The sequence below is a fragment of the Bombina bombina genome, chromosome 1, assembly GCF_027579735.1.
Source record: "Bombina bombina isolate aBomBom1 chromosome 1, aBomBom1.pri, whole genome shotgun sequence".
NCBI lineage: Eukaryota > Metazoa > Chordata > Amphibia > Anura > Bombinatoridae > Bombina > Bombina bombina.
In genome coordinates this window covers 1,553,575,702-1,553,601,609 of record NC_069499.1, presented here as the reverse complement: position 1 = coordinate 1,553,601,609, position 25,908 = coordinate 1,553,575,702, and the positions used below count along the sequence as shown (strand labels likewise).

The window sequence follows — 25,908 nt, the reverse complement described above, 5'->3', positions numbered from 1 at the left end:
TATTCTATATTTTAGATTAGTTAACCCTACACCACCAGAGGTTTTTAAAGTGTATTAAATTTGTATTTGATTTAATTGTTTTAAGTAAACCTTTTATTCTCAAGTGAAGAGTTTTTTTTCATTATTGCTTAAATATTAAGTGTATTTCATTTTTTTTGAATACTACTAATTTTCGTTTGTCAGTATATTTCCAGCGTGAAAGTGTCTAGCTGTTTAAGGGCAAAAGATCTCTTTTTTATTCATTGTACCCTAATTTGAGTAGAACTGCAGAGAGCTACTCCATTTGTCTTTTTTGCCTTACACATTCACCCTTTAACACCTACCCATATTATACTTACACTAGTAGATAGTAGTACGTTTGGCAAGCTATCTCCACGCTTACCAAATGTACTACTATCCCGTTTGAGGGCCGATGGATAAGAAGATGGAAACTTTTCTAAGAAAGATGTTCCAACATACGGGATACTTGTTTCAACCGGCAGCAGCTGTTGCATTGGTTGCTGGAGCAGCCACCTACTGGTGCAACTCCTTATCGGAATTGATCGAGGTGGAGGGTCCCCTCGACGTTTTCCAGGACAGAATTAAAGCATTGAGAATTGCTAATTCTTTTATCTGTGATGCAAACATGCAGATTATTCGCCTAAATGCTAAGGTGTCTAGTTTTTCAGTTCAGGCCCGTCGGGCGCTCTGGCTGAAGTTCTGGTCTGTGGACATGACTTCTAAGTCCAGACTTCTCTCCCTCCCTTTTAAGGGAAAGATTTTATGTGGTCCAGGCCTGGATTCCATTATCTCCACAGTTACAGGGGCAAGGGTGCCTTCCTACCACAGGTTAAAAAGAACAAGTCTAAGGGACAAGGTTCTAATTTTCGTTCCTTTCGTTCTGATAAATCCCAACAACAGCAGCCCTCCGCTAAGCAAGGGCAGACCAAAAGTACTTGGAAGCCGGCTCAGTCCTGGAATAAATCCAAGCAGAGCAAGAATCCCGCTGAGACTAAATCGGCATGAAGGGGCGGCCCCCGATCCGGTGCTGGATCGTGTAGGGGGCAGACTGTCGCTCTTTTCATACGCTTGGTTCAGGGACGTGCAGGATCCATGGGTCCTGGAGGTCATAGCTCAGGGATACAAGATAGGTTTCAAGTCTCATCCACCCGAGGGCAGATTTCTGCTCTCAAGCCTGTCTTCCAGACCAGAAAAGAGGGAAGCCTTTCTGGGTTGTGTGCGGGATCTGTCCTCCTTAGGGGTCATTGTCCCGGTACCTATTGCAGAAAGAGGTTTGGGATGCTATTCAAACCTTTTCGTGGTCCCAAAGAAGGAGGGAACTTTTTGCCCGATTCTGGACCTAAAGTGCTTAAACAGATTTATAAACGTCCCACCGTTCAAGATGGAGACGATAAGGTCCATCCTTTTCCTTAGTTCAGGTCATGACCACTATAGATCTGAAGGATGCTTACCTTCACGTTCCAATCCACAGGGATCACTTCCAGTTCCTGAGGTTTGCATTCCTGGACCAGCTCACTTCCAGTTCATTGCACTTCCGTTTGGTCTAGCTACTGCTCCAAGAATTTTTACGAAGGTTCTACGGGCTCTTTTAGCCGTTGCCAGAACCCGGGGTATAGCAGTAGTTCCCTACTTGGACGATATTCTGGTACAAGCACCATATTTTCGTCTGGCAGGGGACCATTCAGAATCTCTTCTCTCTCTTTGATCTTATGGATGGAAGATAAACATAGAAAAGAGTTCTCTTATTCCGAGCACCAGGGTAGAACTCCTGGGTACTCTAATAGACTCCATATCCATGAAGATATTTCTAACAGACCAGAGACGTTGCAAACTTGCTTCAGCATGTCTTGCCCTCCAGAACTCCTTAAGGCCCTCTGTGGCTCAGTGTATGGAGGTTATTGGTCTCATGGTGTCCAGCATGGACATCATTCCCTTTGCCAGGTTCCATCTCATACCGCTGCAACTGTGCATGCTGAGACAGTGGAACGGTGATCATTCAGATCTGTCTCAACAGATCTCTCTGGACAACCGGTCGAGAGAATCACTCTCTTGGTGGCTCTTTCCAGATAATCTGTCCCGAGGGACATCCTTCTTAAGACCATCTTGGGAGATTGGGACTACGGATGCAAGTCTATCGGGATGGGGAGCTGTTTGGGTGCCAAGAAGGCACAGGGCCTTTGGTCTCAGGAGGAATGCTCCCTCCCGATCAACATTCTGGAACTTCGAGCAATCTTCAATGCTTTGAAGGCTTGGCCTTTTCTGGATTCGTCCCGGTTTATCAGATTCCAATCAGACAATATAACCTCGGTGGCTTACATCAACCATCAGGGGGGAACGAGAAGCTCCCTAGCGATGAGGGAGGTATCTCGAATTCTGGAGTGGGCGGAAGGCCCTCAGCTGTTCGTTGTCAGCGATCCACATTCCGGGTGTGGACAACTGGGAAGCGGATTTTCTCAGCAGACAATCCTTTCATTCGGGGCAATGGTCTCTCCATCCCGAAGTGTTTGCGGAGATATGCAACAAGTATGGGAGGCCGGAGATAGATCTCAATACCAAGCTACGCAGATATGGGTTGAGGTCCAGGGATCCTCAGGCGGAGCTAATAGATGCATTAGCAGTGCCTTGGAGGTTAAGTCTAATTTACCTTTTCCCGCCGTTACCACTTCTTCCTCGTGTAGTAGCCCGCATCAAGCAGGAGCAGGCATCAGTGATACTGATTGCTCCGTCGTGGCCGCGAAAGATGTGGTTCACAAACCTGGTAAGGATGTCATCTTCTCCTCCGTGAAAGTTACCTTGTCACAGGGACCTGCTGGAACAAGGTCCTTTTGTTAATCAAAATCTAGATTCTCTGAGGCTGACTGCGTGGAGATTGAACGATTAGTCCTAGCCAAGAGAGGTTTTTCTGAGAGAAAGATTGATACTCTCATTCAAGCTCGTAAGCCGGTTACTCGTCTCATCTATCATAAGGTGTAGAGAACCTACTTATTCTGGTGTGAAGAGCGTGGATTTTCCTGGCATAACGTTAAGGTTGCCAGGATCCTATCGTTTCTCAAAGATGGACTGAAGAAGGGCCTTTCTGCCAGTTCCCTGAGGGGACAGTTTTCGGCACTATCTGTTTTACTGCACAAGAGGCTCTCAGAGCTTCCCGATGTATAGTCCTTTGTTAAGGCTCTGATTAGGATCAGACCGGTGTTTAGATCTAAGGTTCCTCCTTGGAGTCTAAATCTTGTTCTTAAGGTGTTGCTACGGGCTTCGTTTGAGCCTATGCATGAAATTGACATTAAATTGTTATACTAGAAGGTTCCTTTTTCTTTCATGTAATTAGCAAGAGTCCATGAGCTAGTGACGTATGGGATATACATTCCTACCAGGAGGGGCAAAGTTTCCCAAACCTCAAAATGCCTATAAATACACCCCTCACCACACCCACAATTCAGTTTTACAAACTTTGCCTCCGATGGAGGTGGTGAAGTAAGTTTGTGCTAGATTCTACGTTGATATGCGCTCCGCAGCAAGTTGGAGCCCGGTTTTCCTCTCAGCGTGCAGTGAATGTCAGAGGGATGTGAGGAGAGTATTGCCTATTTGAATGCAGTGATCTCCTTCTACGGGGTCTATTTCATAGGTTCTCTGTTATCGGTCGTAGAGATTCATCTCTTACCTCCCTTTTCAGATCGACGATATACTCTTATATATACCATTACCTCTGCTGATTCTCGTTTCAGTACTGGTTTGGCTTTCTACAAACATGTAGATGAGTGTCCTGGGGTATTTCCTTATTTGGACGATATCTTGGTACTTGCTCAGTCTTTACATTTAGCAGAATCTCATACGAATCGACTTGTGTTGTTTCTTCAAGATCATGGTTGGAGGATCAATTTACCAAAAAGTTCTTTGATTCCTCAGACAAGGGTAACCTTTCTGGGTTTCCAGATGGATTCAGTGTCCATGACTCTGTCTTTAACAGACAAGAGACGTCTAAAATTGATTGCAGCTTGTCGAAACCTTCAGTCACAATCATTCCCTTCGGTAGCCTTATGCATGGAAATTCTAGGTCTTATGACTGCTGCATCGGACGCGATCCCCTTTGCTCGTTTTCACATGCGACCTCTTCAGCTCTGTATGCTGAAGCAATGGTGCAAGGATTACACGAAGATATCTCAAACAATATCTTTAAAACCGATTGTTCGACACTCTCTAACATGGTGGACAGATCACCATCGTTTAATTCAGGGGGCTTCTTTTGTGCTTCCGACCTGGACTGTAATTTCAACAGATGCATGTCTCACAGGTTGGGGAGCTGTGTGGGGATCTCTGACGGCACAAGGAGTTTGGGAATCTCAGGAGGTGAGATTACCGATCAATATTTTGGAACTCCGTGCAATTTTCAGAGCTCTTCAGTTTTGGCCTCTTCTGAAGAGAGAATCGTTCATTTGTTTTCAGACGGACAATGTCACAACTGTGGCATACATCAATCATCAAGGAGGGACTCACAGTCCTCTGGCTATGAAAGAAGTATCTTGAATTTTGGTTTGGGCGGAATCCAGCTCCTGTCTAATCTCTGCGGTTCATATCCCAGGTATAGACAATTGGGAAGCGGATTATCTCAGTCGCCAAACGTTACATCCGGGCGAATGGTCTCTTCACCCAGAGGTATTTCTTCAGATTGTTCAAATGTGGGAACTTCCAGAAATAGATCTGATGGCGTCCCATCTAAACAAGAAACTTCCCAGGTATCTGTCCAGATCCCGGGATCCTCAGGCGGAGGCAGTGGATGCATTATCACTTCCTTGGAAGTATCATCCTGCCTATATCTTTCCGCCTCTAGTTCTTCTTCCAAGAGTAATCTCCAAGATTCTGAAGGAATGCTCGTTTGTTCTGCTGGTAGCTCCGGCATGGCCTCACAGGTTTTGGTATGCGGATCTTGTCCGGATGGCCTCTTGCCAACCGTGGACTCTTCCGTTAAGACCAGACCTTCTGTCACAAGGTCCTTTTTTCCATCAGGATCTGAAATCCTTAAATTTAAAGGTATGGAGATTGAACGCTTGATTCTTGGTCAAAGAGGTTTCTCTGACTCTGTGATTAATACTATGTTACAGGCTCGTAAATCTGTATCTCGAGAGATATATTATAGAGTCTGGAAGACTTATATTTCTTGGTGTCTTTCTCATCATTTTTTTTTTGGCATTCTTTTAGAATACCGAGAATTTTACAGTTTCTTCAGGATGGTTTAGATAAGGGTTTGTCCGCAAGTTCTTTGAAAGGACAAATCTCTGCTCTTTCTGTTCTTTTTCACAGAAAGATTGCTATTCTTCCTGATATTCATTGTTTTGTACAAGCTTTGGTTCGTATAAAACCTGTCATTAAGTCAATTTCTCCTCCTTGGAGTTTGAATTTGGTTCTGGGAGCTCTTCAAGCTCCTCCGTTTGAACCTATGCATTCATTGGACATTAAATTACTTTCTTGGAAAGTTTTGTTCCTTTTGGCCATCTCTTCTGCCAGAAGAGTTTCTGAATTATCTGCTCTTTCTTGTGAGTCTCCTTTTCTGATTTTTCATCAGGATAAGGCGGTGTTGCGAACTTCTTTTGAATTTTTACCTAAAGTTGTGAATTCCAACAACATTAGTAGAGAAATTGTGGTTCCTTCATTATGTCCTAATCCTAAGAATTCTAAGGAGAAATCGTTGCATTCTTTGGATGTTGTTAGAGCTTTGAAATATTATGTTGAAGCTATGAAATCTTTCCGTAAGACTTCTAGTCTATTTGTTATCTTTTCCGGTTCTAGAAAAGGCCAGAAAGCTTCTGCCATTTCTTTGGCATCTTGGTTGAAATCTTTAATTCATCTTGCCTATGTTGAGTCGGGTAAAACTCCGCCTCAGAGAATTACAGCTCATTCTACTAGGTCAGTTTCTACTTCCTGGGCGTTTAGGAATGAAGCTTCGGTTGACCAGATTTGCAAAGCAGCAACTTGGTCCTCTTTGCATACTTTTACTAAATTCTACCATTTTGATGTATTTTCTTCTTCTGAAGCAGTTTTTGGTAGAAAAGTACTTCAGGCAGCGGTTTCAGTTTGAATCTTCTGCTTATGTTTTTCGTTACACTTTATTTTGGGTGTGGATTATTTTCAGCAGGAATTGGCTGTCTTTATTTTATCCCTCCCTCTCTAGTGACTCTTGTGTGGAAAGATCCACATCTTGGGTAGTCATTATCCCATACGTCACTAGCTCATGGACTCTTGCTAATTACATGAAAGAAAACATAATTTATGTAAGAACTTACCTGATAAATTCATTTCTTTCATATTAGCAAGAGTCCATGAGGCCCGCCCTTTTTTTGTGGTGGTTATGATTTTGTATAAAGCACAATTTATTCCAATTCCTTATTTTATATGCTTTCGCACTTTTTTATCACCCCACTTCTTGGCTATTCGTTAAACTGAATTGTGGGTGTGGTGAGGGGTGTATTTATAGGCATTTTGAGGTTTGGGAAACTTTGCCCCTCCTGGTAGGAATGTATATCCCATACGTCACTAGCTCATGGACTCTTGCTAATATGAAAGAAATGAATTTATCAGGTAAGTTCTTACATAAATTATGTTTTTACTGGCTATTGCTTCTGCGTGCAGAATATCTAAAATTGCCGCCTTGCAATGTGAGCCCCCTTATCTGGTGTTCCACTCTGATAAGGCTGTCCTACGTACTAAGTTAGGTTTTGTTCCTAAGGTCGTGTCAGACCGCAACATCAATCAAGAGATTGTGGTTCCTTCCTTGTGTCCAAATCCTTCCTCTGCGAAAGAACGTTAGCTTCATAATCTGGACGTGGTTCGCGCCTTAAAGTTCTACCTTCAGGCTACTAAGGATTTTTAGACAAACTTCGTCCTTTTTTGTTGTCTATTCTGGGAAGCGTAAGGGACAGAAGGTCTCTTCGACTTCCTTATATTTTTGGTTAAGGAGTGTTATCTGCCTTGCTTATGAGACAGCAGGAAATAAACCTCCTCAGAGGATTACGGCTCATTCTACTAGAGCAGTGGCTTCGTCTTGGGCCTTTAAGAACGAGGCCTCTATGGATTAGATTTGTAATGCGGCTACCTGGCCCTCCTTACACACTTTTTCTAAATTTTACAAGTTTAATGTTTTTGCTTCGGCTGAAGCAGCTTTCTGGAGAAAGGTTTTGCAGGCTGTGGTGCCCTCAGATTAGGGTCCGCCTCTCTTTTTGTCTCTCCTAAAATTCAGTGTCCTCTAGAGCTTGGGTATAAGTTTCCCAACAGTAAGGAATGATGCCGTGAACTCTCCTTATATTAAGAAGGAAAACATAAATTATGCTTACCAGATAATTTAATTTCTCCAACATAGGTGTGTCCGGTCCACGGCGTCATCCTTACTTGTGGGATATTCTCTTCCCCAACAGGAAATGGCAAAGAGCCCAGCAAAGCTGGTCACATGATCCCTCCTAGGCTCCGCCTACCCCAGTCATTCTCTTTGCCGTTGTACAGGCAACATCTCCACGGAGATGGCTTAGAGTTTTTTAGTGTTTAACTGTAGTTTTTATTATTCAATCAAGAGTTTGTTATTTTGAAATAGTGCTGGTATGTACTATTTACTCAGAAACAGAAAAGAGATGAAGATTTCTGTTTGTATGAGGAAAATGATTTTAGCAACCGTCACTAAAATCCATGGCTGTTCCACACAGGACTGTTGAGAGCAATTAACTTCAGTTGGGGGAACAGTGAGCAGTCTCTTGCTGCTTGAGGTATGACACATTCTAACAAGACGATGTAATGCTGGAAGCTGTCATTTTCCCTATGGGATCCGGTAAGCCATGTTTATTACGATCGTAAATAAGGGCTTCACAAGGGCTTATTAAGACTGTAGACTTTTTCTGGGCTAAATCGATTCATTATTAACACATATTTAGCCTTGAGGAATCATTTTATCTGGGTATTTTGATATAATAATATCGGCAGGCACTGTTTTAGACACCTTATTCTTTAGGGGCTTTCCCAAAGCATAAGCAGAGCCTCATTTTCGCGCCGGTGTTGCGCACTTGTTTTTGAGAGGCATGGCATGCAGTCGCATGTGAGAGGAGCTCTGATACTTAGAAAAGACTTTCTGAAGGCGTCATTTGGTATCGTATTCCCCTTTGGGCTTGGTTGGGTCTCAGCAAAGCAGATACCAGGGACTGTAAAGGGGTTAAAGTTCAAAACGGCTCCGGTTCCGTTATTTTAAGGGTTAAAGCTTCCAAATTTGGTGTGCAATACTTTTAAGGCTTTAAGACACTGTGGTGAAAATTTGGTGAATTTTGAACAATTCCTTCATGTTTTTTCGCAATTGCAGTAATAAAGTGTGTTCAGTTTAAAATTTAAAGTGACAGTAACGGTTTTATTTTAAAACGTTTTTTGTACTTTGTTATCAAGTTTATGCCTGTTTAACATGTCTGAACTACCAGATAGACTGTGTTCTGAATGTGGGGAAGCCAGAATTCCTATTCATTTAAATAAATGTGATTTATGTGACAATGACAATGATGCCCAAGATGATTCCTCAAGTGAGGGGAGTAAGCATGGTACTGCATCATTCCCTCCTTCGTCTACACGAGTCTTGCCCACTCAGGAGGCCCCTAGTACATCTAGCGCGCCAATACTCCTTACTATGCAACAATTAACGGCTGTAATGGATAATTCTGTCAAAAACATTTTAGCCAAAATGAACACTTATCAGCGTAAGCGCGACTGCTCTGTTTTAGATACTGAAGAGCATGACGACGCTGATAATAATATTTCTGAAGGGCCCCTAACCCAGTCTGATGGGGCCAGGGAGGTTTTGTCTGAGGGAGAAATTACTGATTCAGGGAACATTTCTCAACAAGCTGAACCTGATGTGATTGCATTTAAATTTAAGTTGGAACATCTCCGCATTCTGCTTAAGGAGGTATTATCCACTCTGGATGATTGTGACAAGTTGGTCATCCCAGAGAAACTATGTAAAATGGACAAGTTCCTAGAGGTGCCGGGGCTCCCAGAAGCTTTTCCTATACCCAAGCGGGTGGCGGACATTGTTAATAAAGAATGGGAAAGGCCCGGTATTCCTTTCGTCCCTCCCCCCATATTTAAAAAATTGTTTCCTATGGTCGACCCCAGAAAGGACTTATGGCAGACAGTCCCCAAGGTCGAGGGAGCGGTTTCCACTTTAAACAAACGCACCACTATACCCATAGAGGATAGTTGTGCTTTCAAAGATCCTATGGATAAAAAATTAGAAGGTTTGCTTAAAAAGATGTTTGTTCAGCAAGGTTACCTTCTACAACCAATTTCATGCATTGTCCCTGTCGCTACAGCCGCATGTTTCTGGTTCGATGAGCTGATAAAGGCGGTCGATAGTGATTCTCCTCCTTTTGAGGAGATTATGGACAGAATCAATGCTCTCAAATTGGCTAATTCTTTCACCCTAGACGCCACTTTGCAATTGGCTAGGTTAGCGGCTAAGAATTCTGGGTTTGCTATTGTGGCGCGCAGAGCGCTTTGGTTGAAATCTTGGTCGGCTGATGCGTCTTCCAAGAACAAGCTACTTAACATTCCTTTCAAGGGGAAAACGCTGTTTGGCCCTGACTTGAAAGAGATTATCTCTGATATCACTGGGGGTAAGGGCCACGCCCTTCCTCAGGATCGGCCTTTCAAGGCAAAAAATAAACCTAATTTTCGTCCCTTTCGTAGAAACGGACCAGCCCAAGGTGCTACGTCCTCTAAGCAAGAGGGTAATACTTCTCAAGCCAAGCCAGCTTGGAGACCAATGCAAGGCTGGAACAAGGGAAAGCAGGCCAAGAAACCTGCCACTGCTACCAAGACAGCATGAAATGTTGGCCCCCGATCCGGGACCGGATCTGGTGGGGGGGCAGACTCTCTCTCTTCGCTCAGGCTTGGGCAAGAGATGTTCTGGATCCTTGGGCGCTAGAAATAGTCTCCCAAGGTTATCTTCTGGAATTCAAGGGACTTCCCCCAAGGGGGAGGTTCCACAGGTCTCAGTTGTCTTCAGACCACATAAAAAGACAGGCATTCTTACATTGTGTAGAAGACCTGTTAAAAATGGGAGTGATTCATCCTGTTCCATTAAGAGAACAAGGGATGGGGTTCTACTCCAATCTGTTCATAGTTCCCAAAAAAGAGGGAACGTTCAGACCAATCTTAGATCTCAAGATCTTAAACAAGTTTCTCAAGGTTCCATCGTTCAAGATGGAAACCATTCGAACTATTCTTCCTTCCATCCAGGAAGGTCAATTCATGACCACGGTGGATTTAAAGGATGCGTATCTACATATTCCTATCCACAAGGAACATCATCGGTTCCTAAGGTTCGCATTCCTGGACAAACATTACCAGTTCGTGGCGCTTCCTTTCGGATTAGCCACTGCTCCAAGGATTTTCACAAAGGTACTAGGGTCCCTTCTAGCTGTGCTAAGACCAAGGGGCATTGCTGTAGTACCTTACTTGGACGACATTCTGATTCAAGCGTCGTCCCTTCCTCAAGCAAAGGCTCACACGGACATTGTCCTGGCCTTTCTCAGATCTCACGGATGGAAAGTGAACGTGGAAAAGAGTTCTCTATCTCCGTCAACAAGGGTTCCCTTCTTGGGAACAATAATAGACTACTTAGAAATGAGGATTTTTCTGACAGAGGCCAGAAAAACAAAACTTCTAGACTCTTGTCGGATACTTCATTCCGTTCCTCTTCCTTCCATAGCTCAGTGCATGGAAGTGATCGGGTTGATGGTAGCGGCAATGGACATAGTTCCTTTTGCGCGCATTCATCTAAGACCATTACAACTGTGCATGCTCAGTCAGTGGAATGGGGACTATACAGACTTGTCTCCGAAGATACAAGTAAATCAGAGGACCAGAGACTCACTCCGTTGGTGGCTGTCCCTGGACAACCTGTCACAAGGGATGACATTCCGCAGACCAGAGTGGGTCATTGTCACGACCGACGCCAGTCTGATGGGCTGGGGCGCGGTCTGGGGATCCCTGAAAGCTCAGGGTCTTTGGTCTCGGGAAGAATCTCTTCTACCGATAAATATTCTGGAACTGAGAGCGATATTCAATGCTCTCAAGGCTTGGCCTCAGCTAGCGAGGGCCAAGTTCATACGGTTTCAATCAGACAACATGACAACTGTTGCGTACATCAACCATCAGGGGGGAACAAGGAGTTCCCTAGCGATGGAAGAAGTGACCAAAATCATTCTATGGGCGGAGTCTCACTCCTGCCACCTGTCTGCTATCCACATCCCAGGAGTGGAAAATTGGGAAGCGGATTTTCTGAGTCGTCAGACATTGCATCCGGGGGAGTGGGAACTCCATCCGGAAATCTTTGCCCAAGTCACTCAGCTGTAGGGCATTCCAGACATGGATCTGATGGCCTCTCGTCAGAACTTCAAAGTTCCTTGCTACGGGTCCAGATCCAGGGATCCCAAGGCGGCTCTAGTGGATGCACTAGTAGCACCTTGGACCTTCAAACTAGCTTATGTGTTCCCGCCGTTTCCTCTCATCCCCAGGCTGGTAGCCAGGATCAATCAGGAGAGGACGTCGGTGATCTTGATAGCTCCTGCGTGGCCACGCAGGACTTGGTATGCAGATCTGGTGAATATGTCATCGGCTCCACCTTGGAAGCTACCTTTGAGACGAGACCTTCTTGTTCAGGGTCCGTTCGAACATCCGAATCTGGTTTCACTCCAGCTGACTGCTTGGAGATTGAACGCTTGATTTTATCGAAGCGAGGGTTCTCAGATTCTGTTATCGATACTCTTGTTCAGGCCAGAAAGCCTGTAACTAGAAAGATTTACCACAAAATTTGGAAAAAATATATCTGTTGGTGTGAATCTAAAGGATTCCCTTGGGACAAGGTTAAGATTCCTAGGATTCTATCCTTCCTTCAAGAAGGATTGGAAAAAGGATTATCTGCAAGTTCCCTGAAGGGACAGATTTCTGCCTTGTCGGTGTTACTTCACAAAAAGCTGGCTGCTGTGCCAGATGTTCAAGCCTTTGTTCAGGCTCTGGTTAGAATTAAGCCTGTTTACAAACCTTTGACTCCTCCTTGGAGTCTCAATTTAGTTCTTTCAGTTCTTCAGGGGGTTCCGTTTGAACCCTTACATTCCGTTGATATTAAGTTATTATCTTGGAAAGTTTTGTTTTTAGTTGCAATTTCTTCTGCTAGAAGAGTTTCAGAATTATCTGCTCTGCAGTGTTCTCCTCCTTATCTGGTGTTCCACGCAGATAAGGTGGTTTTACGTACTAAACCTGGTTTTCTTCCAAAAGTTGTTTCTAACAAAAACATTAACCAGGAGATTATCGTACCTTCTCTGTGTCCGAAACCAGTTTCAAAGAAGGAACGTTTGTTGCACAATTTGGATGTTGTTCGCGCTCTAAAATTCTATTTAGATGCTACAAAGGATTTTAGACAAACATCTTCCTTGTTTGTTGTTTATTCCGGTAAAAGGAGAGGTCAAAAAGCAACTTCTACCTCTCTCTCTTTTTGGATTAAAAGCATCATCAGATTGGCTTACGAGACTGCCGGACGGCAGCCTCCCGAAAGAATCACAGCTCATTCCACTAGGGCTGTGGCTTCCACTTGGGCCTTCAAGAACGAGGCTTCTGTTGATCAGATATGTAGGGCAGCGACTTGGTCTTCACTGCACACTTTTACCAAATTTTACTAGTTTGATACTTTTGCTTCTTCTGAGGCTATTTTTGGGAGAAAGGTTTTGCAAGCCGTGGTGCCTTCCATTTAGGTGACCTGATTTGCTCCCTCCCTTCATCCGTTTCCTAAAGCTTTGGTATTGGTTCCCACAAGTAAGGATGACGCCGTGGACCGGACACACCTATGTTGGAGAAAACAGAATTTATGTTTACCTGATAAATTACTTTCTCCAACGGTGTGTCCGGTCCACGGCCCGCCCTGGTTTTTTTAATCAGGTCTGATAATTTATTTTCTTTAACTACAGTCACCACGGTACCATATGGTTTCTCCTATGCAAATATTCCTCCTTAACGTCGGTCGAATGACTGGGGTAGGCGGAGCCTAGGAGGGATCATGTGACCAGCTTTGCTGGGCTCTTTGCCATTTCCTGTTGGGGAAGAGAATATCCCACAAGTAAGGATGACGCCGTGGACCGGACACACCGTTGGAGAAAGTAATTTATCAGGTAAACATAAATTCTGTTTTCCTTCTGTATAAGGAGAGTCCACAGCCCCCACCCGTGTTCTCCGATTGGCGGCCCTCTCATTTTTATTTTTCTTCTGGCACCATTTATACCCTGATATTTTTCCTACTGTTTCTTGTTCCCTCGGCAGAATGACTGGGGGAGGGGGGAAGTGGGAGAGGTATTTAAGCCTTTGCCTCTTCCTTGTGGCCAGGTTCAGTATTTCCCAACAGTAAGGAATGAAGCCGTGGACTCTCCTTATACAGAAGGAAATTAAATTATCTGGTAAGCATAATTTATGTTTTTAAACAATAAAAAAATCAAGTAGACTGTCCCTTTAACTGGTGATGTATCATGGATATAAAAAATTAAAATAAAATATATATAAAATGTAATTTTAACGTTCCTTTAAAGAGGTGTTGTAGTGCGAGCACTTCACATTGTAATACGTTTTTTAGTGCACGTTTCTGTCCTGAATAAACCACAGGATTCCTGCCAGGCTGGCTGTGGTATTTCTGTCTCCACCGATAAAGCAATGGGCTGCTGTCCTTATTAACCAATGAGCATTAGTAGGAATAATGCAACAGATTTTACTGTATTAATTCCAATGTAAATTTAACCAAATTTAACATTCTTTTTTTAAGAAGAAAATATTTTAATCTTGTTTAAATGCTGCTCATTCATATATATTAGATCTTTGATTTGATTTGAGAGGAATAGGGAGGTATAGTCATTGTGTGGGGTTGAGAATTAGGTTGGCGGCACATTATTTAGACAACCCTGATCTATCCTATACCTGGATATTGTCTCATGCCCACTTTCTAATGTTGTATGTTTACACCCTGTGTCATTCTCCTGCACTTATCTCTGAATTTCTCTTTGTTTTGTGTCTCTCTCTTGCATGTTCTGTTTACTCTTCTTATGTTTCTTCCCTCTGTGTATGATTATTATTATCAGTTATTTGTAGAGCTATGAACGATCCTTTCTTTCCCAGGAGCGACTGAATATAGCCCAGATGAGAAGACAGCTGAATCAGCTTCAGCAGAGTCTTCCTACTGCCCCGGTGCAGTCACCTGTAGGACTACACTTGTCTACTGAGACCTTGCAGCTCAACCATGGAGTCTCCAGTTTGATAGGTAATGAAGGTGAGTAGGTACCCAAAGTCAGATGAGCAGATAAATATTAGACAGAAATAGTAGTAATATACCAACTGCAGGGCAATGAAGTAAGCCTTTGGATCATAGAGTTGTATAATCCTTCCCTATCCAAGATTTCAAACCTTAGTTGCCTACCCTACTCTACTCTACTGCTTGCTACCTTTTTGATAAAACCATCCATCTAGTCCCCGCATAAGAGGAAGACTTCTTGTCCACAGTCTCTAATTTTTGTGATAAACCTGGATTCTTTGACTTGCATCTCATTTTCAACTTATAATTCCAGGAGCGGTCTCATGGTATATAGAGCTTGGTCGGTTCATGACACTTGACAGTGCCTAGTGTTTGCTTACTCCTGGCTCACCTTCATTTTCAGTTTGTGGTCCATTCCTCTGGCCTGATGCCAGGATCAGGAATCTTCACAGCCCCTTTGATGAATCTTCAGCCACTGGGAGCGTGCATTTCTCCTTATAAAGGGATATGAAACTCAACATTTTTCTTTCACGATCTAGATAGAAGAGCATGTGATGTTAAACAATTTTCTATTTTACTTCTATTATCAATTGTCATGCCCGCATGGGGTCTTGAACTCCGGTCTCTCAGGTTGTATCCCAGTAACTTTTCACAGAGCCACCAGAGGGCTTTAGTTGTTGGATACTTTCCTTTTTGGTTTTCTGCTTTCTCGCTCAGGCTCTCTGGCTCCACCTCCTGTCCACTGTTGGTAATGTGTAATTACCAACAGACTATTTAAACTTGCCTGGCTACTCAGTCTTTAACCTGACATTGAGTCTACTCTGTCTGTGCCTTTGTTTGTGGAAGAAAAATACTTTTGCCTTGAAGCCTGATTTTGGACTGACCTGCTGGATTTTCTACCTTGCCTATTTTATGACCATAGCCTCCGGATTTGCCTTGCCAGAGAAATACCAACACTGCTAGTCTGGCCTTGTTTCCTGCTTTAAGCTGCAGCTCCTGAGACCTGTGTTAACATCTTGCTTGCCTGAACTGCCAGGACCTATGTTAACCTATTGCTTGCCTGTACTGCCAGTACCTATGTTAACCTCTTGCTTGCCTGTACTGCCAGGACCTATGTTAACCTCTTGCTTGCCTGTACTGCCAGGACCTATGTTAACCTCTTGCTTGCCTGTACTGCCAGGACCTATGTTAACCTATTGCTTGCCTGTACTGCCAGGACCTATGTTAACCTCTTGCTTGCCTGTACTGCCAGGACCTATGTTAACCTCTTGCTTGCCTGTACTGTCAGGACCTGTGTTAACCTCTTGCTTGCCTATACTGCCAGGACCTGTGTTAACCTCTTGCTTGCCTGGACTGCCAGGTCCTATGTTAACCTCTTGCTTGCCTGGACTGCCATGGTCTGTGTTTAACCTTTGCCTGCCTCAGCTGCCAAGGTCTGTGTTTAACCTTTTCCTGCCTGAATTGCCAAGACCTGTGTTTGACCTCTGCTTGCCTGAACTGCCAGGACCTGCGTTTAACCTTTGCCTGCCTTAACTGCCAGGTCCTATGTTAACCTCTTGCTTGCCTGGACTGCCATGGTCTGTGTTTAACCTTTTCCTGCCAGAACTGCCAAGACCTGTGTTTGACCTCTGCTTGCCTGAACTGCCAAGACAAGTGTTTAACCCCTTCTTGCCTGAACTGCTGTGACCTGCCATCGCTCAGCCTCTGCTGTATTCTGTGTTTAAGCTATCCTTATTCTTGGCCTTGCAAGTATTCTACCTCTGATACCAGCTCCTGTATTTCTAATCTGTCATTATGCCTAAAAGTAAGAAGGCTACATTAACCCCATTCAATAAACTAGAGCCTGTAACTGAATATGCCTCTGAAAATGAGCTTCACTCCCCAAACCCAACACCAATGTTCTTCATTCTCTTTGTATCTTTTGTTGAAAAACAGGGATGTGAGCTTAGGAGACGGCCCATTTCTGGAGCACTATATGGCAGCAGTTTTGCAAGAATGTTATCCCTTTACAAGAACACTAGATGGCACCACTATTTCCTGCCATGTAGTGATCCAGATGTCTACCTAGGTATCTCTGCAACACAGAATATCATTAGAACTAAGCAAATTTGACAATAGAAGTAAATTGGAAACTTTTTTAAGGAATGGTCTGCTCTGTTTGAATCGCAAACAAATGTTTTTGGGTTTCATATCCCTTTGTTTTTATGTTCTCATAATAATTAATTAATTGGCAACATCTCCTTGGTGACATCTTTATTGATGTTTATCTCCACACAGCCTCTCCTTCACTTCCTCCATAGTTTGCAGGAGGCTTTGATAATCCTCCTATTTAAGGATTATAAAACCTACGGTTGTAACAGCGCTCATTAATTTTTTGCACCTGCAGTCCCTTCCTGCAAGGCTGGAACAACTCTCAAGTGATTGCCCTCGCTCAATTAATCAGTGGATCCATAAATCATATCATGTGGCAAACTTTCAAATATATCCACAACTGGGATGTTACAAATGATACCAGTTTTTTTGGCTTGGGATAGGTTTAGGGCAACCAGTTGGCTGGCACAAGACTGATGGGCACCATCATTGTGTAGTCCTTTAATATTAGTGTTTTACCAATATGTAATGTTCTGGATGTTTAGCAAGATTTTTCAAAAGATGTTTTTTTGTTTTTTTTCATCTGACCTAATAGGAGCTGCATTTAGTACATGAGTTTACACATTCCAGCATTGCTTTAGACGTGGCCCTGTTTGCGCTACCCAAAGTAGCTTAATCAGTGACCACTAGACAGATCAAAAAGTATGTAAGTTAAAAAAGTAACATTTAATAAAACAATGTTATACAGTGATCACATGTATCTAATACAATTTGTAACTAAAAATAGTGACAATAGTAACACAAAATTAAACATATAGGCACATAGTTTGTCACACAGAGTGAACAAACATAAAGCACTGAAAAGTGTAGTATCCCAAAGCGTGAACCGAAACCACAAATGATCCGGAGATGTGGTCAAGGAGAAGGGATCATTTTGTTATCCGACTCACACAGGTAACAGATGCCAGGGATCGCTTGAACACAAAGAGAGTCCAAATGACAAAAGAGAAAAAGCCCAGACAACAAGGTGTTACATCTTACTTACACTGGAGGTGTTCTGGCTGGGTTCCCGCAATTTCTCCTGATGCTACTTCGAGTACACCGTCCGGATTCGCATCACAGGCTCAATCAGTTTGTGTCTTTGATTTCCTATTTCGCGCTTACATACCTGGACACCAGACCTTGGAGTACGGATACTGTGTGTGGACAAAAGAGTACAGAACAAAAGAACAACGCGTTTCAGCCATACCGGCCTTTTTCAAGCTCTTTAGAACAGTGTGCTTACACATCTATATATACCCATTCTTATGACCTTATTGGTACATTCATAAGTGGGACGTCTTAATGTGAACAATCTAATAAATAACTCTATTTAGAGATAGGAACATATTTTGCGCAAAATACAATACAGTATTGCTAGTAGAAATATTCATTTGTAAAGGAAATAAAAACAGAAAAAAAAATATTTATAAATAAATACAAAAAAAGTGTTACATTGAAACCAAATTTGCATTTGAATAATGCTAATGTTAGTGATTACATATTCAAAAAGAAGTAGATCTAATAGTACATACATAAAAAAAATTACATTAAAAAAATTAGTGAATTCATTTTTGATCGGATACATAAAAATTTGTGACTATTTTTGACAATAATACAATACAGTGTAGTGTGGATCAAAAAGAAATAGATATCATCTTACGAAATTGCAACATAAGTCCATTTTGAATGGGAACGTTATTGGGGCTAATAGAGGGATACGCATCAATATAAAGATGAAGAATTACTGAGGATGATTTTTACATAAAAGATTATACAAAATAACTAGATCTAATTTCTATCTGGAGATTCAGGAGACTTATATTTACAAAAGGATCATATTATAATTATTCAAAAACATCCAGTATTTATTTCAAAGTTCAAGCCAAATGGGTAAAGTGTTTTTAGTTGAAAGATCCATTTACTTTCTTTTTTGAGTTGCTAATCCATTTTTTAGATTTGGAAATATTCACTCTTGAAAATAGACTCCTATCTAAGACCTATTTTAAGCCGGTGGATGCGAATAGTTACATCCACCAGCTAAGTTGCCAACATGAAAAGTGGAAGAATAATGTCCCAAAGGGACAATTTTTAAGAATCAAAAAGAACTGTAGTATAAGTGAGGATTTTGGGACAGTCTGAAAGAAAAAAAATAAGTTTTTACAGAGGGGTTATAAGGAAAACAATATAGATATAGCTATGGATCAAGTACGCAATATTGAGCAGACATCTTTACTACAAGATAAAATTTAAAAGGACAAATATAAAAGGGACGATATAAATTAACTATTTGTTCCCTTTATCACAAAATACAGCAAAAATAAATATCTATTGGAGAAAATGATAATGAAACATTGGGGTCTTTTAAGGAATGATGATAGGCTAGGTGCCACGCTCCTAAAGAGACCACAATTTGTATACAAAAAAGCGAGAAATTTAAAAACCATACTCGCACCGACAGAAATAAAGAAAAAAAAGTACATTCCCTAATAGAGATCTTACAGGGAGAAAACTAGAAGGGTTCTAGCCCTGCCTAATGTAAGTCTTGCAAACACTCCAAAAATCAAAAGGAGATTATCTCGAAGGTTACAGGACAATCCTATAAAATAAAAAACGTAATTAGATGTACCGATAAGCAGGGCTGGATTGGGCCACCGGGATACCGGGAAAAATCCCGTTGCGCCGGGCCATTAGGGCCCACTGGTGGGCTGGCAGCTGCAGCGTGCACCGCACCGGGCGAGCAGCAGAAGAGAGCACAGTGAGTCACTACCTTCATCAAAATCATCATAGGTGAGTGAGACTGTGACTGAGCGCCACGGGGGTATATCCCCCATTGTCCTTTGCGTACAAAGGTTTCCTTAGCTGTATACCCACAGACAGCCTAGTCCCCCTCCCCCATGCACGCTCCGCACATCTCCAGTAGTAGAGAAAGGCTGCACAGTGCACCCCGCTGCATGTTGTGCGGCTGGGAGAGGTAGTGCAGACCGCCGACCGCTGTGGGTTCAACTTCCAGGCCTAGCCTTGTGTAATGAGGGGCAGGCGCACGGTAAGGGCAGGCTGGTGCAAACAGCTGCAAACTTTGCGCTCTCGTCCTATTCAGCACTCTGTCTTCCTCCCCTGTATGCCTGGATCACCACCTCCTCACTACACAGTTGCACTGCACCGTTTCACACAGGGTGGGTAAGAGATATTCTCGGCATCTCAATTTTTTTATATAATATTTTATATTTCTGGCTGCTTAATTGTTGGGTTTATGCATTATTTATCTGACAACTACATGCACACTTTACATTTATATTGACATTGTTAGCAGACGGGTGCTGCAATTTGAGAGACAAAGCTAAATACAACTTAGGTTTGCAGACTTTTTATTAAAAACACTTTCAGCCTGTATTACATATCCACCCTATTGTTCCATTAAGTGACTTCAGAATGTAAAGTTGTATTTTATCAAATAATACATTTGCTGTTTAGTGCACTTATACTGAGTCTGCAGCATTTTTCTGGCAAGTTTCAGAATTTGTATGGGCTGGGCTGGAGGGGGCGTGGCTGGGCTGGAGGGGGCGTGGCTGGGCCGGTCTTTACAAATTTCCAGGGCCAGTCTGATTTCCCAGTCTGGCTCTGCTGATAAGAATACTATATATGTTGTACAGTGTAAATGTGGAAAACAGTATGTGGGGGAATCGGAAAGACCCCTACGAGACCGCATTAGAGAACACATTAGGTAGATTGAGAATTGTGGGTTAGATAGAAACAAGGATTTACCGATACCTAAGCATTTTGCACTTTGTAATAAGGCTGATCTTAACTGTTTCTCATATATTGGGATAGATAAACACATAGGCCATTGGAGGGGGGTAACCCAGATAATGAGCTCCTCAAAAAAGAAAGTAAATGGATCTTTCAACTAAAAACACTTCACCCATTTGGCTTGAACCTTGAAATGGATATTGGATGTTTTTTGAACGATTAAAATATGATCCTTATCTAAATATAAGTCTCCAGTAAGAAATTAGATCTAGTTATTTTGTATAATCTTTTATGTAAAAATCATCCTCAGTAATTCTTCATCTTTATATTGATGCGTATCCCTCTATTAGCCCCAATAACGTTCCCATTCAAAATGAACTTATGTTATCTAATGATATTGATTCCTTTTTGTTCCACACTACACTGTATTGTATTATTGTCAAAAATAAATTCACTTATTTTTATGTATCCGATCAAAAATGAATTCACTAATTTTTCAATGTAATTTTTTATGTATGCACTATTAGAATTACTTCTTTATGAATATGTAATCACTAACACTAGCATTATTTAAATGCAAATTTGGCTTAAATGTATTTAACACTTTTTTCTATTTATTTATAAATATTTCTTTTTACTGTCTGCATTTTTTGATGTGTGCGGCGGACATGATACGCTACATCGTATCATGTCCGCTCGCACATTAATAAATAGGCCTCTACGACTTCCCACTTATGAATGTACCAATAAGGTCATGAGAATGGGTATATATAGATGTGTAAGCACACTGTTCTAAAAAACTTGAAGAAGGCCTGTACGGCTGAAACGCATTGCTCTTTTGTTCTGCACTCTATCCGTACTCCAAGGTCCGGTGTCCAGGCGCGCAAGCGTGAAATAGGAAATCAATGACACCAGCTGATTGAGCCTGTGATGTGAATCCGGACAGTGTACTCAAAGTAGCATCAGGAGAAATTGCGGGAACCCAGCCAGAACAGCTCTGGTGTAAGTAAGACGTAACACCTTGTTGTATGGGCTTTTTCTTTTTTGTCATTTGGACTCTCTTTGATTCCAGTGAGAAGGAGGGGGGAGGAGTATTACATTCCCCTCCTACAAATTACACACTGAAGTTGGTATCTACCATCTTCTCTTAGATGGAAAGAATCCTGTCCTCCCCCAGTGAGTCCCAGGGGTTCCAAGTTAAGGCAAACAGATCAATCTGTTGGCGGGCGTTGTACACATAGTTTTCCATTGACTTGAAGTAAGAGATGAGCTGAATTAAAGCCTGCCAGTTCGGACAATCGGGTTTCTTCCAATTCCTAGCAATAAGTAGTTTTGCGGCCATCATGATAGTAATCAGTAGGATACGGCTCGGTACCGGAAGGGGCCGGAGACCGGCATGTATTATGGCCATCTCCAGAGGGAGGGACGTAATGAGGCCCAGAAGCCGACACAGAGACTCCAATTTGCACCACAAGGGGGCGACGATGGGGCAGGCCCACCAGATATGCTGGGGGTCCCCTATTTGTTGGCAGCCTCTCCAGCAAAGGGGGGAGCTGTTCGGGAAAATTTTATGGATCTTTGAGGGAACATAGTGCCATCTAGTCAGTAGCTTGTAGAACAATTCAAAGAGAGTTACACAGTGAATGGAAGACTTAGTGTGTTGGATTGCTTCCGACCATATATCTGTAGACAGATCTACACCCCAGTCCCTCTCCCAATCCTCCATTTGTCTGGTCTTAGTGATCTTGGAAGCATTGAGGAGGATTAGATAGTGGGAGGACAGTGGAGAAATGTGTTGTGAGTCTGTGGAGAGCCTGGTTTCCCATGGAGTCAGTGGTCTGGGGGGGCATTCAAGAAACCCCATGATTTTAAAATGGAGAAGAGCCTAAGGAGGTCGAATCTGAATTTGGGTGGAATATTGTGTCTTTGTGCCATGGCATCTGGAGAGATGAGTCCACCTTCTGTGAAGAAGTCGGATATTTGAAGGATGAAAAGGGCCCGGCGAACCGCCAATCCCGCCAGCGGGAGACCCAGCAGAAGCCCTGACATAGAATGGGAAGGAGAGGGATGCGGGAAAACCAATTTATGGTGACTAAGCTGTGTCCAGGAATTTCTGCCGTGCTGGACAATTTTGTTGTGAATCGGAAAATCCGAAGAACAGTGGGGTGGGATCCATAACAGATCTATCAGTGTTAGGTTGGCCGGGATAGAGGCTTGTTCTAGTTCTAGCCAGCATTTGGACTCTCTTTGTGTTCCAGCGATCCCTGGCGTCTGTTACATGTCGGAGTCGGATAACGAAATTATCCCTTCTCTTCAACAACATCTCCGGATCATTTGTGGTTTCGGTTCACGCTTTGGGATACTACACTTTTCAGTGCTTTATGTTTGTTCACTCTGTGTGACAAACTATTTTTAATTTTGTGTTACTATTGTCACTATTTTTAGTTACAAATTGTATTAGATACATGTGATCACTGTATAAGATTGTTTTTATTCATGTTTTATTAAATGTTACTTTTCTAACTTACATACTTTTTGATCTGTCTAGCGGTCACTGATTAAGCTACTTTTGGTAGCGCAAAAAGTATCTCTCTCTCTCTCTGTTCTCAGAGAGTATCTGTATTGATTTGTTTAGTTGGGGAGTTTGGGAATCTCCCCCTTTTTTACTTGTTTTGCCTTCTTTGACTATTTACAGCGCAATTGTCTATTCCTCACACCTCTCACTCATCTTAATGTTTCTTCCATCTCCACCCCAGGGTCAAGAAAGGAAAATCAGGCTCTGCAGTCATCAGATCTCCAAGCCACACTGGCTCAGATGATGTTACATGCTCAGCAGGTAAGACTGTGGTTCTTGTTTGCTCCTTGGCTTATTCCTTATTCATATTTTACCCTAAGTATAAAATGCTGCAGTACATAAACAAATTAGTTAATGACACAAGGCGAATCGAGAGGGTGTGATCTGGGGATGGTGTAAACTGAAGGGAGGACAAGAGGGTGTAATCTGGTGATGGTTTGATGTGTAGGGAGGACAAGAGGGTGTGATCTGGTGATGGTTTGATGTGAAGGGAGAACAAGAGGGTGTGATCTGGTGATGGTTTGATGTGAAGGGAGGACAAGAGGGTGTGATCTGGTGATGGTTTGATGTGAAGGGAGGACAAGAGGGTGTGATCTGGTGATGGTTTGATGTGAAGGGAGGACAAGAGGGTGTAATCTGGTGATGGTTTGATGTGTAGGGAGGACAAGAGGGTGTGATCTGGTGATGGTTTGATGTGAAGGGAGGACAAGAGGGTGTAATCTGGTGATGGTTTGATGTGAAGGGAGGACAAGAGGGTGTGATCTGGTGATGGTTTGATGTGAAGGGAGGACAAGAGGGTGTGATCTGGTGATGGTTTGATGTGAAGGGAGGACAAGAGGATGTGATCTGGTGATGGTTTGATGTGAAGGGAGGACAAGAGGATGTGATCTGGTGATGGTTTGATGTGAAGGGAGGACAAGAGGGTGTGATCTGGTGATGGTTTGATGTGAAGGGAGGACAAGAGGTTGTGATCTGGTGATGGTTTGATGTGAAGGGAGGACAAGAGGTTGTGATCTGGTGATGGTTTGATGTGTACGGAGGACAAGAGGGTGTGATCTGGTGATGGTTTGATGTGTAGGGAGGACAAGAGGGTGTGATCTGGTGATGGTTTGATGTGAAGGGAGGACAAGAGGGTGTAATCTGGTGATGGTTTGATGTGAAGGGAGGACAAGAGGGTGTGATCTGGTGATGGTTTGATGTGAAGGGAGGACAAGAGGTTGTGATCTGGTGATGGTTTGATGTGTAGGGAGGACAAGAGGGTGTGATCTGGTGATGGTTTGATGTGAAGGGAGGACAAGAGGGTGTGATCTGGTGATGGTTTGATGTGAAGGGAGGACAAGAGGGTGTGATCTGGTGATGGTTTGATGTGTACGGAGGACAAGAGGGTGTGATCTGGTGATGGTTTGATGTGTAGGGAGGACAAGAGGGTGTGATCTGGTGATGGTTTGATGTGTACGGAGGACAAGAGGGTGTGATCTGGTGATGGTTTGATGTGTAGGGAGGACAAGAGGGTGTGATCTGGTGATGGTTTGATGTGTACGGAGGACAATGATCTGGAGGATGTGTAATGAGCAGGTCTGAACTATAGGGATATAAACTGTAAGGGTTTGATTAGACAGGCATGTTTGATTTGTGCAGGGTACAGACAGGTCTCGTCTGGATCGAGGGGGATAAATGGGGAGGATAGGTGGTTCTCATCTGTGGTGAGAAAGACAAACTTATGTTATCTGTACAGAGCGTAAGGCTGACCTGGAGCACAAATAGGCATGCTGACCTAATCTAGTGGTTGTTGTCACACACAGAAGGGGAAGTATTCTAGTGAGGCTGAGCGATTGATCCGATCGGCTCAGTAAATGTGCATCACATGTAATTTAAAAATATGACCGCGAATTAACAAAAATAATTGACTTTCTTACAGGACAGGAATTTTCTGGAGGATGAAGAGAATTTTCTGGAGACCCTGAAGAAATCTTCTTGGTCCCAAACAGTGACAACAAGGATAGAAGGGTGAAACAGCAAGGAAGGTCACAGCCAGTATCAGAACATAATGCAGGATACAATGCAAACATAAACATCAAAGGCATCAGTGTCTAAACAGTACATAGCTACAAAGTGGCACAAATGCAGCAGAAACCACAGCCATCCAATGTGTATATATCTCAATGGAAATCCCATGACTTATTTAAATGTTTTTGTATGTTATTTTATACTAGGAAAATAAATCCACCAAACCTTCTATGTGTAATGCCTCATAAATGTTTTCTCAATCGTTCTTGTGTGTGTGGGTATGCATGATGTGCATGTGTAGTGTGTGTGTGGGTATGCATGATGTGCATGTGTAGTGTGTGTGTGGGTATGCATGATGTGCATGTGTAGTGTGTGTGTGGGTATGCATGATGTGCATGTGTAGTGTGTGTGTGGGTATGCATGATGTGCATGTGTAGTGTGGGTGTGCATGTGTAGTGTGGGTGTGCATGTGTAGTGTGTGTGGGTATGCATGATGTGCATGTGTAGTGTGTGTGTGTGTATGCATGATGTGCATGTGTAGTGTGTGTGGGTATGCATGATGTGCATGTAGTGTGTGTGTGGGTATGCATGATGTGCATGTGTAGTGTGTGTGTGGGTATGCATCATGTGCATGTAGTGTGTGTGTGTGGGTATGCATGATGTGCATGTGTAGTGTGTGTGTGGGTATGCATGATGTGCATGTGTAGTGTGTGTGTGGGTGTGCATGTGTAGTGTGTGTGGGTATGCATGATGTGCATGTGTAGTGTGTGTGTGTGTATGCATGATGTGCATGTGTAGTGTGTGTGGGTATGCATGATGTGCATGTAGTGTGTGTGTGTGGGTATGCATGATGTGCATGTGTAGTGTGTGTGGGTATGCATGATGTGCATGTAGTGTGTGTGTGGGTATGCATGATGTGCATGTGTAGTGTGTGTGTGGGTATGCATGATGTGCATGTGTAGTGTGTGTGGGTATGCATGATGTGCATGTGTAGTGTGTGTGTGGGTATGCATGATGTGCATGTGTAGTGTGTGTGGGTATGCATGATGTGCATGTGTAGTGTGTGTGGGTATGCATGATGTGCATGTGTAGTGTGTGTGGGTATGCATGATGTGCATGTGTAGTCTGTGTGGGTATG

At 42.9% G+C, this 25,908-nt stretch overlaps 1 protein-coding gene across 1 annotated transcript in view; it reads left to right on the top strand.

Annotated features, from left to right (window-relative positions):
- FBF1 (Fas binding factor 1) overlaps positions 1-24,999 on the top strand; it is a 208,204-nt gene extending 183,205 nt beyond the window's left edge. Inside the window, exons 28-30 of the mRNA XM_053709181.1 lie at positions 14,176-14,326; positions 22,945-23,024; positions 24,682-24,999. Of these exons, the coding sequence (XP_053565156.1) occupies positions 14,176-14,326; positions 22,945-23,024; positions 24,682-24,774 (324 nt within the window). The 3' untranslated portion in view covers positions 24,775-24,999. The remainder of the gene's footprint in view (positions 1-14,175; positions 14,327-22,944; positions 23,025-24,681) is intronic.
- Positions 25,000-25,908: the final 909 nt, after the last annotated feature.